The sequence below is a fragment of the Oncorhynchus mykiss genome, chromosome 11, assembly GCF_013265735.2.
Source record: "Oncorhynchus mykiss isolate Arlee chromosome 11, USDA_OmykA_1.1, whole genome shotgun sequence".
NCBI lineage: Eukaryota > Metazoa > Chordata > Actinopteri > Salmoniformes > Salmonidae > Oncorhynchus > Oncorhynchus mykiss.
Window position 1 is genome coordinate 64,658,831 of NC_048575.1, and position 19,384 is coordinate 64,678,214.

The 19,384-nt window shown below is 41.8% G+C and overlaps 2 protein-coding genes across 10 annotated transcripts in view; both read right to left on the bottom strand.

Annotated features, from left to right (window-relative positions):
• Positions 1-167: 167 nt before the first annotated feature.
• dgcr8 (DGCR8 microprocessor complex subunit) lies at positions 168-10,084 on the bottom strand. The gene is made up of 14 exons (XM_021621882.2): positions 9,930-10,084; positions 8,418-9,432; positions 7,777-7,951; positions 7,409-7,551; positions 6,806-7,163; positions 6,357-6,554; positions 6,068-6,169; positions 5,851-5,949; positions 5,624-5,706; positions 5,367-5,467; positions 5,160-5,266; positions 4,750-4,877; positions 2,590-2,703; positions 168-942 (listed from the first exon to the last, which is right to left on the bottom strand). Exons 2-14 carry the CDS (start codon positions 9,114-9,116, stop codon positions 859-861), a joined length of 2,391 nt encoding a protein of 796 aa, XP_021477557.2. The 5' UTR covers positions 9,117-9,432; positions 9,930-10,084; the 3' UTR covers positions 168-858.
• A 3,094-nt stretch (positions 10,085-13,178) lies between these two features.
• The window catches only part of LOC110536236 (transport and Golgi organization 2 homolog), a 30,999-nt gene continuing 24,793 nt past the window's right edge, over positions 13,179-19,384 (bottom strand). For 7 of the 9 annotated variants that reach the window (XM_036936136.1, XM_021621893.2, XM_021621887.2 and 4 more), the window contains 4 exons: positions 18,912-18,979; positions 18,536-18,686; positions 15,032-15,136; positions 13,179-14,416 (listed from right to left, as the gene is read on the bottom strand). In XM_036936136.1, coding sequence (XP_036792031.1) covers positions 14,296-14,416; positions 15,032-15,136; positions 18,536-18,686; positions 18,912-18,979 — 445 coding nt within the window. In that variant the 3' untranslated portion in view covers positions 13,179-14,295. The remainder of the gene's footprint in view (positions 14,417-15,031; positions 15,137-18,535; positions 18,687-18,911; positions 18,980-19,384) is intronic. The other 2 variants (XM_021621889.2, XM_021621892.2) reach the window with 1 other exon arrangement.

The following is a 19,384-nucleotide window of genomic DNA, read 5'->3' on the forward strand; positions in this document are numbered from 1 at the left end:
CCGACACATTGGTGCGGCTGGCTTCCGGGTTAAGCGGGCATTGTGTCAAGAAGCAGTGCGGCTGTAACTACCAATTGGATACCAAGAAATTGGGGAGAAAAGGTTAAAAGTAAGAACAAAAAATAAATAAACCCCAAAACATGACTGGACAGCAAACGATGCATTTGAATATATCACTTTTTTCTTAACAGGTTCACAAGCAAATGAAGTTGGCCATCCAAATTATACACGACATCAATTTCCAATGACAACAGCATATAAATCAGTTTCCCACAGCGTACCTGTATAGCAAAAGCAGAGAGAGCAAACTAATCCGTGAGAATAGGCAATGCTTTAAGTATACAAGGAAACCTGTTAGGAATGTTCAGTCTGTAAAGTATCAGGTACTTTAGGTTATATTTGGAGCGTATTATCAATGCAATATAAATGAAGGGGTGAGGGGTCTAGTGGTTGTCAGCAGTTATTACTACGCACAGTAAACAGGCTGACAATTTCTTGTGGATCTTAGATACATGTCAAGTCATCTCAACCGATCTGTCTGCAACCCCTATGGTTCAATTTATAGAAGTGCCACTGTGTAGAGATTGCATCTAGAGGTAGATGGTGTTAACTCTACTGTCTGTTAGTGCATTTGTCCTATTCCTACCCACTAACAATTAATCAAAAATACCTTTGGAGTAAATAATAAACAGCTTGGAGACAGTGCTAAGAAGATGACCACCGCTATACTAGAAATGTCCAGTTGTATTGCCATTTTACAATGATGCATAATTGGATGGTGGAGTGGCTTTTAAAATCGGACAGTGACTATGGCTACCATTGGTCAGTGCCATGTTAGATTGGTTGCAGTGATGGTTCCTAGACGTCAACAGTGCAGAGGGGCTGACTACCAGGCTGGGCTGACTCCATTATGGTCATCTTGGGCTTCTTCCTGGTTTCCTCCTGAACACAACATAAAGACACATCAGGGTTGTATTCATTAGTGCACACAGTAGCAAAATGTTTTGCACCAGAAAACAAAAACAAGCATTTCTTATTGGACAAGTTCAGGTAGTTTCCTAATGTTCGGTGCCTAATGAATAAACCCCAGAAAACAGTTTGAACTGCTGCACCAACCTGTGAGAAACTTACATGGGGAAAAAATTATTCAAGATCATAATCCAGGCTACATTTACTACCAAACATGACTTACCAAATCTCCTTAGTGTCTTTGAAATATAAGGTACGGATGGAGTAACCATAGGAACAATTAGGAACATGACAGCCCAATAGCCATCATCACTGTTACATCCTCAGAAAGCATGAGCTCCTGAGTTGGGAAAACATGTCTTGTATTCAAGATCCTAAATGGCCTGGCTCCCCTTCCACTCAGTATTTTTGTTAAACAGAAAACCCAAACATATGGCAGCAGATCCACAAGGTCTGCCATGAGAGGTGACTGGATAGTTCCCTTAAGGAAAAGCACATAGTAAATCCGTTATCTCTGTGAGAGCTTCCCATGTCTGGAATACACTGCCATTAGACACACATAACTGCACCACATATCACGTTCACAAAATGCTTGAAGACATGGCTAAAGGTCAATCAGATTTATGAACATAATCCCTAGCTGTGTGTTGCCGCTTTCCATGTTGTCTGTAGCTTGTGAGGTGTGGAAACACTGTTGCTTTTATGAATTTTGTCTTGCTGCTTTTTGTTCTATGTTGCTATGTCTGTATGCTACATCTTGCTTGTCCTATGTTGCTCTGTCTGTATGCTATGTCTTGCTTGTCCTATGTTGCTATTGTCTATATTGTAATTGTTTTGAATAACCTGCCCAGGGACTGCGGTTGAAAATTAGCCGGCTGGCTAAAACTGGCACTTTTACTGAAACGTTGATTAATGTGCACTGTCCCTGTAAATATAAATAAACTCAACAGTGCAGAGACATGGCAAATGGCACAAAGGTTGGAAGATATATGCTACTCCAAATATCACAATATAATAGTTCTGTGCCGGTAATGGCTAGATAATTCCACTGTGCCATTTGTGCTTATTTACAATATTATAGTCGCATTATCATTAAATAATCTTATGGCAAATAAATAAGGCTTAGTTAATTTAAACTTTATATTCAACATATTGATACAATTTAACTGATAAAACTGCAGTTTTGATTTTTTAAATTCAAATAGAGTATAGCCTTGCACACCACGATATATTGTCAATGTCAAATATCACGATATTGGATTGAATCATATATCGGCACAATCCTACTGGAGTCCGTGCAGCTTAGACAGCCTGACAGGGTTTGAGTGAAAGGTAGAACCCCCTAGAACAGGGCTCTCCAACCTTGTTCCTGGAGAGCTACCATCCTGTAGGTTTTTGCTCCAACCCTAATCTAGCACACCAGATTCTACTCGATAAGCGGAATCAGGTTAGTTAAAACTGGGGTAATAGTCAACAGCTACAGGAGGGTAGCTCTCCAGGAACAGGGTTGGAGAGCCCTGCTCTAGAAAGAAACTCCCTGACGAGGCCAAACGCAGAGGTTAACACCAGAGACCTAAGATCTAGTTGGAGCTCCTACTACACTTTACAGGTAACCCTTACCCTCTCCTTAGCCAGTTTCCTCATCTCCTCTTGCAGTTTGTTCAGGATGTGAAGATTTGGCCTGTTCTTTTTGGCATACTGCTGAAGTTCAATCACACTCTTGTCTGAATTTTCCTGCAGAGAACATAAAAAACAACATCTATAGAAATGACAGATATACATCTGGTTGAAAGAGGAGCAGCATATGCAAGCAGATCAGTACTAATCAGTTTTGCCAAAGATGAGCTGAAGTCTATATGACCCAACAGCAGTGGAGTGGCTGTGGCGAAGTACAGTATATGAGGTGTACAGCAGATTTTCCGTTAGCTGCCAATAACCTTTTTTAAAAAGTCTATAAATAAAATCGGTGCAGGTCAATTGTCCAGGAGAAAAAATAAAATCCCATTGCGATATAATGCATTTTTGCTTGAAATACCAGTGGATGTAGCGGGAGACATGCTGCAACAGCTCATCAAACAGCTGTTTGTTGCTGCTGGAGAGAAACATGCTTTAATAAGCCCAATCATTGCGCAAGGCAATCGCTTGTAAATATTTGTATCAAAACACAGCCACGATTAAAAGGCCTACTTTCCCCCCGCCCCTCAACTGGTAAATTGAAGCTCATTGGTACTAGGCAGGCTTCAGCACATCACACACCACTTTGCAGTGAGCTGGAGACGATTTCCATTTTGAAGACATACTTAACTGTTTGAAACCAGAACATTTTACTACATATTTTGAGGCATGTCTTACCTTGCCTCAAATCTAACCAAACGTGCAGGCAATTATTTCATAAAGACTTCCATATGCCATTGAAACAAGTAGCCCTTTTCTCTCATGTCCTATTGGTTTTCAAATCAACTTTCTTTCATTGTCCAGTAACCAAAGACACAATCCTAGTCATATGAACAACCCATGCTACTTTTGGCATATTTAGATATCCCCTCTCTAAATTTCTAACATATATTTTCATCTCTGTTATATGAAATCACTCACAATGGTGTTTTCCGGTAATTGCATTATGGAACTAACATTTGTGGGTAGCCTACTGCCTTGTGTGAATTGTTGTGCTTAGAATGTGAAGCAATAACAGTTTATCAACATTTTAAGCTAAACCTTCTGATCTGTTACATGAGCCTCATTGCTTTTGAATGTGTGTTTTTATGTAGCCTAGGCCTACTGGTTGTATGAATTTGGGATCTATCGTCCCACAACTGTCCCAGAGTCTGTTTGGAATAAGCCATTTCTTTCTCGACAAGCTGACCAATAGAATAGGTCAACTTTTCTAACATGGGGGTTAGTAGATTGTTGTTCATTACTCATCTTGTTGGTTGAGGAAAAGTAAATGTGGACAGTTATTCTAAAATAAGAGTGTGGGTTTCAAGTTTGGGGAAGCTAATTTTCACCATAAAAAGGCCCCTTCCATGCATCCTGATGTAAGATAGCCTACCCTTCATAATGTGATGATTAGACTGGAGTTATAATTTAGGCTAATAATACAACTCAATCACTGTTCGCAAAAAAGACCGTTGAATGCAGTGTGTAGTGGCGTAGAGTAGACAGTAATCTTTTTTAATACAACCAAAAGTCTACTCTGGGCCTGTGAAAAGGGGAGACGAATACAATATGACGTCCATCTAACCTGGAGGAGGAAATGATTGTCCAAAAACAAACAAAAGTGGCACTAACTCAATGGTAAAAACAGTGAACATGCACCTCACCAGGGATATGGCCGATGTTCTCCGCTGGTGCTAATTAAGTTAAAGAATTGTGATAAAAGACAGATTGGAGTGTCTTCTCATTGTCTTCTATTTACAGAAATATCCATTTTGCTTTCCAAACAGTTTTTCCATTAATGTATTTTTAAATATTGCAATATGCTTGGCTGGGTCTCTCTGTTTTTCACTGACAGTCGCAACTCAACATTCATCTGTTTGGTATTTGCTGCGTGCTCTGCCCAAATTACAGGCCCTTCAGACTGTAGGCTATCCAAAATAAAACAGTGGTGCAGTAGCCGATTTTGAATTATTTATTTGTGTATAGACAGGAGTAAGCTATTTTGGCTATATAATTTTGGCAATTTAATAAAATGAACTTTGTCCGGTAAATTCAAATGCTGCCGGTCAAATGAATGGCGCCACATTTCCCTAACAGAAACCCCAGTGTACAGGTAGCACTTACCTTTTTTACCATCTTATTGCTCTCTCTGCCGTACATGCGGAGCAGTGACCCCCAGTTCTTCACGTGAGGGTGCAGCATCTGTAGGATCTTCTGAGACGCCAGCTGCTTCCCAACACGTTTATTCTTGCCTGTAAAATAAAACAAAACACTGATTACTCCCATTTGTAATGCTAACACATTTACACGACACAGAGCGGCTTTGAGCAGGACAAATCAGAGCCATAATACTGTATATACAAAGGCACAAACAGCGTCCAGTGTAAAGGTTGGCTGAATTCTCTATACATGGCTCAGACAAAAAACAGAGCACTTGTAATGCTGCTTTTACACTACATTAACACAGAGTGGCATGGAGCATGTTAGGTCTGGGACTTGCTGTGGTGACTGGAGGGTCAGTGTGGGGTACATACACCATCCGCGCACGGTATGCTTTCCACACGTCATCACATATTCACTCTTCTGGTTCTTTCCTGGGATCACCTCAAACTTGATGCTGGTGTCACCCATTCCATGGTTTCTACCGGACACAAGATATGGTTGAAATTCAAGGTTAATAGATGAATCAGATCAGAACTAGGAATTTAAGGTATTCTTACACCTCATGTCATGAGTCTTACCTCTTAAGGCACTCGTGTAGAATCTGATATGGCGAGAGTAATCCTGCTTTATTGGTCAGTTCGTACACCCTTGAATCTTCAATACTGATATGATTAAAATACTGCAGGAAACAAAAACGCATGAATGGACATTAGTATTCATCCAGCTTACCAACCCGCTGGTAAAGTTCAATGTTATAAAAGAGACACGTTATCAGACCAAACACAGAAGCATGACATTGAATTAAATGGCTTTCCAGTGATTGACAGGCTGATACCTCCAGTTCATCCCCTTCTACAAGCTTCTCCTCAGACGTCTGCTTCACAAAGTCAGGGATGAGAATCTCCAGTGTGGCTCGAGCTACAGGGGAGACATCAGTGAAACAACAAGCCAAATGGTCTGCTATATTATGACTTAAACACATCTTACAGTTTCCAGACAGCCTTTGCAGCTGCTTCAGAAGATCCATCATTATTTTAAATTTGTGAGATAAGAGTACTGTACCAGCTTTATTCTTGGCAAGTTTTTTACTGCTTGCAGTTCCTGTGCCATATGTCACTCCCTCTATTATGACGGAGGCTCCAAAGGGTTCACTTGGGTTCTCTGGGGATATAGAAAAGACAGGATGCGTTTGGCCCAGCCAGAGATTTTGGCGATTTGTTTTGTTCGAAGAAAAGCATGTCACTTGTACAAGCTAGTGGAAATCAACAGAGGTACTTACCACATTCAAAAAAGTTGTAAACAGGTCGGACCTTTAAGACACGTTGCATATATTCATGTAGGATGCAAACTTCAGATTTCCCATTTGGGTTAATGACAAACTCTGAGAAAAAGAAAGGAAAGACTTGAGATTACCTCAATACTCCTCACTGAAATAGTTATTAAACTATGGATGCATCCACAATGGCACCCTCATTCCCTATATAGTGCACTACTTTTGACCAGAATAGGACCTGTGAATAAGATTCCAATTCAGATGTAGCCTGTGGTTCTTCTTATGCATCCGGTACCTTTCTTGGTGGGGGTATCTGATACAGACAGAGTGATGAGTTTCTGGTTGGCAGGCAGAATGGGTCTCTCTGACTCAGCCTGTTTCCTCTTGATGTCCCTGTTGAACTGCCTGCGCTCTGCCCAGGTACGGAACTTCTTCACAGTCACTTGTTCAAAGTCAAAGCACTTCTCCAGGTAGCTGCGGAACTCCTCAATTTCTGGCGGGGTGTCAATAAGGGAGGGGTATAGGTTATATTGTCTCTTTAATTAACATGTATAGATATTCTTCATATGATGTGTCCTATACATTTTTATTGCAAGAAGTCTAGAAAAATGTCAAGGCCCACGCCCACCAACACACTGTCATCCCCTATGTTTACAAGAAATGAAACATACCATCAGCCAGGGCATTCAAAACTACTACCTGCTGGCAAGTCAATTGCTCATCATGGAGTGTGTTCACCCTTACCTATCGATTCATCTTTGCACACCTCCACCTTGGCCCTGACCTGTCCCAGAGCCCCCTGGGCCATCTCACAGGAGTGGGGCATCTTGCCATGCAGGACAGGGCACCCCTTTATGGTCCCCTCTGTGACCAGGCCTGTCCCTATCTCCACCTGTCCCTCCCCCAGGCCCACAGTGGTAGGGTCCTCCTGGGCAGTGGAGTCAGGCTCGTCTGGTCTCTCCACGGAGTCTGCCTCCTCCCCAGGCTTCACCGGAGACACTTCAGCGTTGGGCGTCACCTCTCCGTTCTGTTCCCTCTCCTCGCGATCCTTCATCTTCCTATAGTGCAGGCAAGGGATGCTACTGGTGGGAGGGTCGTGTTTCTGTACACAAGGGGCAAGAGAGGTTTGGTCATGGTTAGAAGCCGATTGTTACAGTTGTTTGAGAAGAGAGAAATATTCCTTTAGTTTGACCATTCCTAACAAAACACAAATTATACACCAGTATAGAGTGAATAACAATGGGGTTCCTGGCATGTTACTAAACAAAACAATAAATAAACAAAAAAGAGGTTTAAAATGTACAGCAGTAACAGGTTTCTATCTGTCTTATGTATTCTACGTCCTACCCTGATGCTCCCGGACCCCAGAAAGTAAGGTCTGGACCAGGTCACCACTCTGGTCTCTCTGTGCAGGTAGACTGGAATGCCAGAGTTATGGAATGTCATGATCCATCCGTCAGGTAGTGGCTCAGTGGGTGGACGCCCACGACCTAGGAAACACACACAGATCAATACACACAAACACGAGACGCTACACATGAAACATCTGCACCACATATACACACAATCTGAATCTACTACACATCTCACACCATCAATGTCCTCTCACCAACATGTGCCACTCGGTATAAGATATGAACACACAACATCAGTATGTGCCAGGCTCAGATACTACGTTACAAAAGGCAGATCAGCGCCAGACATCGACCACTCACTCTTCAAGACTGTCTTAATTTTGGTCATCATGGGCTGAACACCTCCCTCCACATCCCTGTCGGATGCGTGATCACTGTCTCCTGCATACTCAACAGCCCCCTCTGCCAGGCGCATCTTTTTGGGCACGGGCATGCCCTCCTCCAGCAGAGCGTCTACATCATTGTCAAAGTCCTCCTGGAAAAGACATTCGTTGAGGGTGGGGAGAAGGGAGGGTGGGGGGAAGCCCTAACCGGTCATGACTCATGTTTTCCTAACCGGCCATGACTTAAGGTTAAGAGAGTACATTTGAACACACTTTTAGCATACCAACTATGTCAATTTCCAGTAGGAAAGATATGGAACTCCTGCTGCTTCCATCAAGAATAAAAAGGATGCACAAGCTAACATTTTGCTGGTGACATTGGAATATAATGTCAGAATGAATGGCTGACTATAAACCATTAACATTTTCATTGGTGAGACAAATCGTACTGGGCTGGCATTGTAGCACATCCTCCAGTTGCTGGAACTGTGCTAGAAAATATTCAAGCCAGCACAGTACAGTTTGGGATAACCCTTTAGTGTGAAACGTTCACAAAATATCAGTGAGTGGGTGATGAGGCTCTGCAGAGGCAAAGACAGGGCCCCTTTGGTTACGTACCTCATATGCGATATTCAGGTTCTCTTCGTCAGCATGATCCTGTTGAACTATGACCTCTGACCTGAACCCCCCCTGCTGCACATCCTCCGTGTCCAGGAAGTCCTGACTGAAGTCCTCCAGCTCATCTAGGACCGCAAACTCCACTTTGTTCTCCAGGTCTGCCTCTGCCTCCTCCCCTCTCCTCCCTGCACTGACACCGACCACCCCAAGCCCTGAGCTACCATCCACAGCCCCTGGCTCTGTATCAGCATCATAAAACTCACCATTAAGGCTCTCTGAGCTGGTCTCCCCTTCACCACCACCCTCCTGACCTATCCCTGTGTACAGCACCTTCCTATCTTTGCTCCTACTGGTATCTACGACACTGACACTGATCTTAATGTCTCTGAGTAATTTGAGGTCTGGCAGAAACTTGGTGACAGGGGGTGCGTGGCGGGCTGTTCTAGGGCACGAGGTGCTGGGTTCGGCCTCATCTGACAGGTTATTAATGAAGGTTATGGAGCCCTTGGTTTGGAGGCCCTGGCCCCCTGCTGGGGTGTGTGTGTGTCCATCACCACCAGAGCTAACGTCCATTTCCTCTGCGTCACTGGACGTTTGCAGGGGGGGTGTTGGAGGCTGCGCTTTACCATTAAGGCCCTCCGAGTTCAAATCATCAGGTGGCTCCAACGGTAAGGGGGGTATTATGTCATCCATCTCCATGTTGACTGTTTCTTATGAATTACTAAATACAACTGCTCTATGGGTCACCCTGACTGTTTTGGCAATTATTTCTCATAAGCTTTCAGCTAAAAGGCATGCAGAAGCACATTGCACACAATATTTAGAAGAATAAAAAAATCCCTGTATTGACCATGTACCAGTGTTGAATATGCTAAGATGACTACATTGTTCTTTTCATTAATGTAGACAGTTTTTTAGAATCACTGTCTCAATTATTGGAAATCACAATGCATTCAGCTTATATTGCTCAGATCTAGGCACTATTCATCCTCCACTGGCGAATCCTCTGTCAGAGCTAGAAAAAGCAAGATAACACAGTCAATGACAAACCAAGAGAGCAACATTGAGATGCAATGATTTTGACATACGTTACTGTATGCCTTGTAGAATGTAGCCGAGTGGAAGCTATGCACATTATCAATAACTTTTAAGATGGAGAACTAACACAGACAGAAATGAGTGCGAGTCTTTGCAATCCTTGCTTGATTGCAGAATGCTAACGTTAGCTTGCTGCCTGTGCAAGATAGTTGGCAAACTCGATTCACCCTGCAATTTCAAGTAATGCAGAAACTTTAGCTACTGGTTAGCAATATGGGGCGACTTCCAAACTGAACGACATGGAAAGATGACAAATTGTATTGTCCTTCTACGCACGAGCCTAGCTAGTTAACTTTAACAACCTGGCTAGCTTAGCTAAAACTTGAAGCTAAGCGAATTAGCTACACAATCAGGTGTCAAAATGACTAGACAAAACACTAACCACAGAAACATTGACCAGATTTGATCACTCACCTATATTTTATTTCCTCCATTTTATTTTCTTTGCTAGCTAATATAAATTATGTTATTCTTCTGACGAAGCCAGACAGACCCCGTTCCGCCATCTTGCCGAATGCTGCAAACTGCTGCAGACTGCTTCGGAAGTTCCACCCCCAACACCGGCTTTTTTAAGATTGACCGCTCATGTGTCCATTCACCATTTAGTTCCAGATGAGCACACCAATCACCAACCGATAAAGGCAGACCTTTCACCGGGACGAAATACTGCCGGAATAAATAGACCAATCAAACATTAGAATAGATTACAGTTTACAATTCAGAACGGTAGGAACAGTTGGGTTGAGAAGTGCAGTGGCCGCATACTGTCGATAGGTGGCAATCATCTTCACCAGTAACATTGTATGCAAAGTAGCTATCGTTCATCAGCATATACACTTTAGAATTGATGATGAAAATTTAAATTGTATCAAATTAGATCTTTGTTTTGATGGATAATCAATCCACTGATTAGATTACAACCCCGCTGTTTATAATCAGCATGAATACAATGTACAGACATAGCCATCATGTTTACTGAAGAACCAAAAATGTCTGCGATTTAAATCAGAATCAATATACTACACTGAACAAAAATATAAATGCAACATGTAGCCGAGTGTTGGTCCCATGTTACATGAGCTGAAATAAAATATCCCTGAAATTGTCCAAATGCACAAAAAGGATATTTCTCTAAAATGTGGTGCACAAATTTGTTTACATCCCTATTGGTGAGCATTTTTTCCTTTGCCAAGATAATCCATACACCTGACAGATGTGGCACATCTAGAAACGGATTAAATAGCATGATCATTAAAAAGGTGCACCTTGTGCTGGGAGCAATAAAAAGCCACTCTAAAATGTGCCGTTTTGTCACACAAAACACAATGTGACAGATGTCTCAAATTTTGAGGGATTATGTAATTGGCATGCTGACTGCAGGAATTTCCACCAGAGCTGTTGCCAGATAATTGAATGTTCTACCATAAACCGCCTCCAACTTTGTTTAGAGAATTTGGCAGTACGTCCAACCGGCCTCACAACCGGAGAACACGAGTATGGCATCGTGTGGGCAAGTGGTTTGCTGATCTCAACATTGTGAACCGAGTGCCCCATGGTAGCGGTGGGGTTATGGTATGGCATAAGCTACAACTACATTTTACCGATGTCAATTTGAATGCACAAAAATACCGTGATGAGATCCTGAGGCCCATTGCAAGGATCTTTTTTTAAGGTACAGTTCCTTCAGAAAGTATTCAGAACCATTGACTTTTTCCACATTTTGTTAGGTTACAGCCTTATTCTAAAATGGATTACATTGCTTTTACACACATTACCCCACAATGGCAGAGCAAAAACAGGTTCTAGAAATGTTTGCTAATCTTTTAATAATACAAATGAAATATCATTTTTACATAAGTATTCAGACCCTTTACTCTTTATTGAAGCACCTTTGGCAGCGATTACAGCCTCGATTCTTCTTGGATATGACGCTACAAGGTTGGAACACCTGATTTGGGGAGTTTCTCCCATTCTTTTCTGCAGATCCTCTCAAGTTATGTCAGGTTGGATGGGGAGCGTTGCTGCACAGCTATTTTAAGCTTCTATCTCAAGGCCCTCAGACCTTGTTAAACAGCCATCACTAGCACATTAGAGGCTGCTGCCTATAGGCATAGACTAGAAATCACTGGCCACTTCAAGGAAAGGAACACTAGTCACTTTAATAATGTTTACATATCTGTCATTACTCATCTCATATGCATATACTGTATTCTATACTATTCTATGGTATCTTAGTCACTTAGTTTTTACATATCTTGCATTACTCATCTCATGTATATACAGTGCCTTGCGAAAGTATTCGGCCCCCTTGAACTTTGCGACCTTTTGCCACATTTCAGGCTTCAAACATAAAGATATAAAACTGTATTTTTTTGTGAAGAATCAACAACAAGTGGGACACAATCATGAAGTGGAACGACATTTATTGGATATTTCAAACTTTTTTAACAAATCAAAAACTGAAAAATTGGGCGTGCAAAATTATTCAGCCCCCTTAAGTTAATACTGTGTAGCGCCACCTTTTGCTGCGATTACAGCTGTAAGTCGCTTGGGGTATGTCTCTATCAGTTTTGGGCAAACTCCAAGCGGGCTGTTGTGTGCCTTTTACTGAGGAGTGGCTTCTGTCTGGCCACTCTACCATAAATGCCTGATTGGTTGAGTGCTGCAGAAATGGTTGTCTTTCTGGAAAGTTCTCCCATCTCCACAGAGTAACTCTAGAGCTCTGTCAGAGTGACCATTGGGTTCTTGGTCACCTCCCTGACCAAGGCCCGTCACCCCCGATTGCTTAGTTTGGTCGGGTGGCCAGCTCTAATTAGAGTTTTGGTGGTTCCAAATTTCTTCCATTTAAGAATGATGGAGGCCACTGTGTTCTTGGGGACCTTCAATGCTGCAGACATTTTTTGGTACCCTTTCCTAGATCTGTGCCTTGGCACAATCCTGTCTCGGAGCTCTATGGACAATTCCTTCGACCTCATGGCTTGGTTTTTGCTCTGACATGTACTGTCAACTGTGGGACCTTATATAGACAGGTGTGTGCCTTTCCAAATAATGTCCAATCAATTGAATTTAACACAGGTGAACTCCAGTGAAGTTGTAGAAACATCTCAAGGATGACCAATGGAAACAGGATGCACATGAGTTCAATTTCGAGTCTCATAGCTAAGGGTCTGAAAACTTAAGTAAATAAGGTATATGTTTTTAAAAATATTTAATAACATTTGCAAAACATTTTTTTTATTTAATCCATCTTAGAATAAGGCTGTATGTAACATAATAAAATATGGAAAAAGTCAAGGGGTCTGAATACTTTCCGTTCAGTATATAAACATCAAAATTGCAATGACCACACCTTATTCAGCTACCAACCATACACCAACATTGCTTTTTTTAATGTATATATTATTATTTTGTACCTTTATTTAACTAGGCAATTCAGATAAGAACAAATTCTTATTTACAATGACAGCCAACCCCAGGCTGCATCACAGCCGGATGTGATGCAGCCTGGATTTGAACCAGGGACTGCAGTGACACCTCTTGCACTGAGGTACAGTGCCTTTGACCGCTGCGCCACTCAGGAACCTGACAAGCTTTAATAAGCTAATAAAACTGGCTGATTAGATATTCTTGAAAGAACACTATACATTTGCAATATAGACTGAGTTTATAATACAGATGAAAAAGTACTTTATTCACAAATGATATCAAGACAACAGTGACATGGTAAACAGGGGTTTCTATACTTCTATGGATACCTGAGGTCACTTACAAAAAACCACTGGGATCATCGATGGTACACATCAACACACAAAACTTGAAACGGTCATTACAATTTGTGAGAGTAACGGACTGTTATACATAGAGAAAAAGTGGGTAAGAACCACAGAACACTGAAGGTGTGAGTGACAAAATGAATCCTTTCAGTTATTTCACAGCAAGGCAATCTGTTCTCCTATGCAGTATGTGGAACAAGGCAGAACATATTAAAAGAAAAACACTGCTTACCATTTAGAAAAAACATTTCAAGTCCTTTCCTCTGTGTTTTACTTGTAACTAGCAAACCTGGGTCACAAAGTCAAAATCCAGTGCAATGATAATTATTATAGTACAAGGCAGGCTGTCGTAATATCCCTTCATAATTATGTCCCAGGAAAGTTATAACACCTGAGATGAACATTTAGGAAATCAATCCTGTCATTATTTTTACAGCTTTTTATACAGATAGGTGATGGCTGCTGCTGCTTCTATGAGTGTTACCATTTTACACTCTTGAGATGCAAACCAACTCACCTAGAAGATGGCAGTCTGAGGCACGAAGCCAGAAATGACTTTTCACCCTTTTAGTTCTCGTCTTTCTCAGCAATCGAGTGCTGAGTAAATAGATGCAATGTGAAATGTAAAAAATGTCTTTTAGTTTGTTAAATTACATTTGTTCTTTGGCAATAAAACCACTTTTTAAGCACACAATTCAAAATATTTTAATGACAATAGCAAGTTCTTTGATATAATTTAAGATTAAATAACACCCATAATACATGATTTGATAAATTCCCAGATTCATATGTCTAAGCCAAGCTAAAATATATTTCCCAAAGGCAATTACTTGACAAATGCAAATCAAACTCTTTCCAAACAAGTGCCATAATTTCAAGCTCTCCCACCACCATTTTAAATGGAAAAATGAAAATGTTCATTTCACTACGGTGTAGCCAGAACTTGCTGTGGGAGGATGGATAGGAGGGATGCAGAAAGGCACAGTGTAATTCCCACAAAGCCATCTTCAGTCCTTGAGTTTGAACTGGAAAGAGCTTGTGCTCCATTGGCTGATGTCACAGTTGAGCATGGTGCGCTCTGTGAAGGTCACGTTCCCTGATGAGTCTATGAGGATAATGGTATTGGTCCTGAAAAAGGCAGAAATACACAAAACATCAGATAAATAGAGGGGTGAAACGAGATTAGGGGCGTATGCATGTTAAATACGGGGAAAATGCGTATTGTGATGCTGGGGAAGAGCTCCCTAATCACCTTTCATTATCACACTAGACTGGAGGCCAGGGGCATGCTGGTTATAGATGAGATTATATGCACTAGGAGCTTATGATGTATGGTACGTAATTATTATGCAGCAACAGAGCTAAACGGACTGAAACAGAAAGGTACTAACTGGATTTGTCCAATAAGAAAATAATTTGTTGCAAAACGTCTGCCGTTTGCTAGGGTGCGCACTAATGAAGACGACCATGGATTTGTCAAATAAGAACCAATTGTTTTCATTTTCCTCGGTGCCCTATGAGTATGTCCCTGCTTTTAAACCCCACAAGCACAGCCCTCACCTCTGATGGCAGGCACAGCATGACAAATGGGAGAGCCAATTGGTGGGACTGGGAGCACAGAATTAAATAAGAACACTAGGTTGGACATTGGCGAGGTTTATCACAAAAGACACTCCGGTATTATATTGTATCTCTAGGAGTCTGGCCTAGTTAATTGGTGTCATGGACTGGGAGGACTCTGACCTTGTGCCATAATGCGGGGATCGAACACACACGGAGGACAGGACCCGCAGCATGGGGCTGCTGTAACCTTCACCCTGGCTCTCCTGAGCCGGGTCAGGAGTGTTCCTAAAGAATAAAAACAGAAACCATTCTCACTCAATCCTCCTCAGACTGTCAGAGATTTGGAACAGAAAGGGGCGTACCTTCAGAAAAGACACGGTTCTCAACTTCTCCCTCAAACCTCATGACTTAAAGAGTTTTGGATTGGAACCAATTGGAAAAAAGTTAAACTATTTAGCCCAACTTCAGTGTTACCAGGTGCATGGAGAAAAACAGAACAGAACGTTTCTACTGAACTGAAAGTTTCAAAAACTACTTATATAATAGGACATACATTTCAGCACTACATAATGCACATTGTGGAACTGATAAACCCATAAGAGAGTAAGGTAGGCGTAGTCTGTGGAGAGCAAAAGTTAACTGATTAAAAGTTTTGCAATTAATTCAACATAAAAGCGCAAGATTCCAACAACAGCAGTATACTATTTTCCTAATTGCACATTCATGTAATGTGTGCAGGACTACAGTGGGGCAAAAAAGTATTTAGTCAGCCACCAATTGTGCAAGTTCTCCCACTTAAAAAGATGAGACAGGCCTGTAATTGTCATCATAGGTACACTTCAACTATGACAGACAAAATGAGAAAAAAAAATCTAAATTACCAGCAACAGTGTGTGAAAACCTTGTGAAAACTTACAGAAAACATTTGACCTCTGTCATTGCCAACAAAGGGTATATAAAAAAGTATTTTCCACCATAATTTGCAAATAAATTCATAAAAAATCCTACAATGTGATTTTCTGGATTTTATTTTCTCATTTTGTCTGTCATAGTTGAAGTGTACCTATGATGAAAATTACAGGCCTCTCATATTTTTAAGTGGGAGAACTTGCACAATTGGTGGCTGACAATACTTTTTTGCCCCACTGTATATGTTCTCTTAGTCAAGTAGTGTCCACGTTTGATCCCCATGTAGCCATGTTGAATGTCCACCTGTGGTACTTGCAAACCAACAATGAGTAAGCAAGCGTATTTATAGCCTTAATAAATATGCAGAAGTGTTACCCTTAGACACATTTACATGTCCTTGTAAGTTACTCCCAAATATCTTACGAGTGACAGTGAGTATGTACAGTACCAGTCAAAGGTTTGGACACACATACTCATTCAAGGGTTTTTCTTTATTTTTACATTGTAGAATAATAGTGAAGACATCAAAACTATGACATAATACATATGGAATCATGTAGTAACCCCCCAAAAAGTGTTAAACAAATCTAAATATATTTTATATTTGTGATTCTTCAAAGTAGCCACCCTTTGCCTTGATGACAGCTTTGCACACTCTTGGCATTCTCTCAACCAGCTTCACCTGGAATGCTTTTCCAACAGTCTTGAAGGAGTTGCCACATATGCTGAGCACTTGTTGGCTGCTTTTCCTTCACTCTGCGGTCCAACTCACCCCAAACCATCTTAATTGGGTTGAGGTCGGGGGATTGTGGAGGCCAGGTCATCTGATAATGCACTTCATCACTCTCCTTCTTGGTCAAATAGCCCTTACACAGCCTGGAGGAGTGCTTGGGTCATTGTCCTGTTGAAAAACAAATGATAGTCCCACTAAGCACAAACCAGATGGGATGGAGTATCGCTGCAAAATGCTGTGGTAGCCAAGCTGGTTGAGTGTGCCTTGAATTCTAAATAAATCACAGACAGTGTCACCAGCAAAGCACCCCCACACCATCACACCTCCTCCTCCATGCTTTACGGTGGGAACCACACATGCAGAGGTCATCTGTTCACCTTCTCTGCGTCTCACAAAGACACGGCGGTTGGAACCAAAAATCTCACATTTGGGCTCATCAGACCAAACGACAGATTTCCACCGGTCTAATGTCCATTGCTTGTGTTTCTTGGCCCAAGTCAAGTCTCTTCTTATTAGTGTCTTTTAGTAGTGGTTTCTTTGCAGCAATTTGACCATGATGGCCTGATTCACTCAGTCTCCTCTGAACAGTTGATGTTGAGATGTGTCTGTTACTTGAACTCTATGAAGCATTTATTTGGGCTGAAATCTGAGGCTGGTAACTCTAATGAACTTATCCTCTGCATCAGAGGTAACTCTGTCTTCCTTTCCTGTGGTGGTCCTCTCGAGTGCCAGTTTCATCAGCGCTTGATGGTTTTTGCGACTGCACTTAAAGAAACTTTGAAAGTTTAAAGGTTTCAAAATATCTTAAAGTAATGGACTGTTTCTCTTTGCTTATTTGAAGCAATTCTTGCAATAATATGGACTTGGTCTTTTACCAAATAGGGCTATCTTCTGTATTTTTTATTTTATTTTTACCCCTTTTTCGTGGTAACCAATTGTTTAGTAGCTACTATCTTGTCTCATCGCTACAACTCCCATACAGGCTCGGGAGAGACGAAGGTTGAAAGTCATGCGTCCTCCGATACACAACCCAACCAAGCCGCACTGCTTCTTAACACAGCGCCATACAACCCGGAAGCCAGCCGCGCCAATGTGTCGGAGGAAACACCGTGCACCTGGCAACCTTGGTTAGCGCGCTCTGTGACCAGCCCGCCACAGGAGTCGTTGGTGCGCGATGAGACAAGGATTTCCCTACCGGCCAAACCCTCCCTAACCCGGACGACGCTAGGCCAATTGTGCGTTGCCCCACGGACCTCCCGGTCGCGGCTGGTTACGACAGAGCCTGGGCGCGAACCCAGAGTCTCTGGTAGTACAGTGCCCTTAACCACTGCGCCACCCGGGAGGCATCTTCTGTATTTTTAAATTTTTAATTAAATGTTTATTTATCTAAGCAAGTCAGTTAAGAACAAATTCTTATTTACAATGACGGCCTACCCCGGCCAAACCCTAACAACGCTGGTCCAATTGTGATACAGCCTGGAATCAAACCAGGGTCTGTAGTGACGCCTCTAGCACTGAGATACAGTGCCTTAGGCTGTTGCACTACTCGGGAGCCCAAGGTACCACCCCTACCTTGTCACAGCACAACTGATAGGCTCAAATGCATTAAGAAGGAAAGAAATTCCACAAATGAACGTTTAACAAGACACACCTGCGCAAAGCTGTCATCAAGGCAAAGGGTGGCTACTTTGAAGAATCTCAAATATATTTTGATTTGTTGAACACTTTTTTGGTTACGACATGACTCCAAATGTGTAATTTCATAGTTTTGATGTCCACTATTATTCTACAATGTAGAAAAACAGTAAAAATAAAGAAAAACTATTGAATGAGTAGGTGTCCAAACTCTTGACTGGTACTGTAGGTATATGCTTTAATGTAGATTATGCCATGTCACATTGACTGCTTCAAAATGTAAACTGAACTGCACATTGTGCAGGTGTGTGTCTTCATGTGTAGTGTTTTGAGTGTGCATGTATTGATGAAGAATTTACTGTGTTACATTAACTGTATTATTGATAGCGAGTGTCTGGTAAACTCACAGCTCCTCGTTGTTGAGGACGTTGAGCAGGTCCTGGACCAGAACCTCACAGGGCAAGGGTTGGTTCACTACACTGGTGAACAGTCTCTTCCCATGCTGCAGCTTCCTCCATGGGGTCTCCAACAGGGAGTTACTCAAACCATAGATTCCTGCTGGAGCAGACGTTGCATTGCTAGAGAACAGAGATTCCTACAAAACGTGCATGTTATCCCCCAAAACATGCACTCACATACAGAGGCATAGGCTCATAGTCAAAATCCTGCATGCTTGTATGGTGCAATGATATAATAATGTATAATTATACACACACGCACGCACGCACGCACACGCACACACACATTAATGCAAAAGCAATTCCACATGAAAGAAATGCAGACCTGGATTTAGATGGATGGGTTCGGTGTTGCCTCTGTTTCCATAGTAACACATAGTGTCTTCTTTGGCCCTGCATTGGACACCATGAGAGGAAATTACACATGCAAGTTGGTGACCGATTAAAGTTCCGTTTAATTGTGAGGGTCATCCTTTATACAATTTGCTATTATTTCCTGCTCAGCTTTGCTTAGCAGCGATTAATGGAGCCACTGCATTTGTAAAGGAATTTGAAATGTCAAATAAAAACTACACAATGGTAAATTGTAGCAATAGATGGCAATCAGATGAGCTGATTTTAAAAAAATACAAAAATAAATTAAACAGTAGGCCGTTGCAAATCGTCCTCCAGTCTAACTAGACCTTGAGTCTGTTTACGTCTCTCCTGCCCTGGCTGAAAAAGAGATCCTACTTCTATTTGGAACTCCTCTCCGACATGAAAGTCTTTTCAACTGCAGTACAGGAAAATGAATGAATC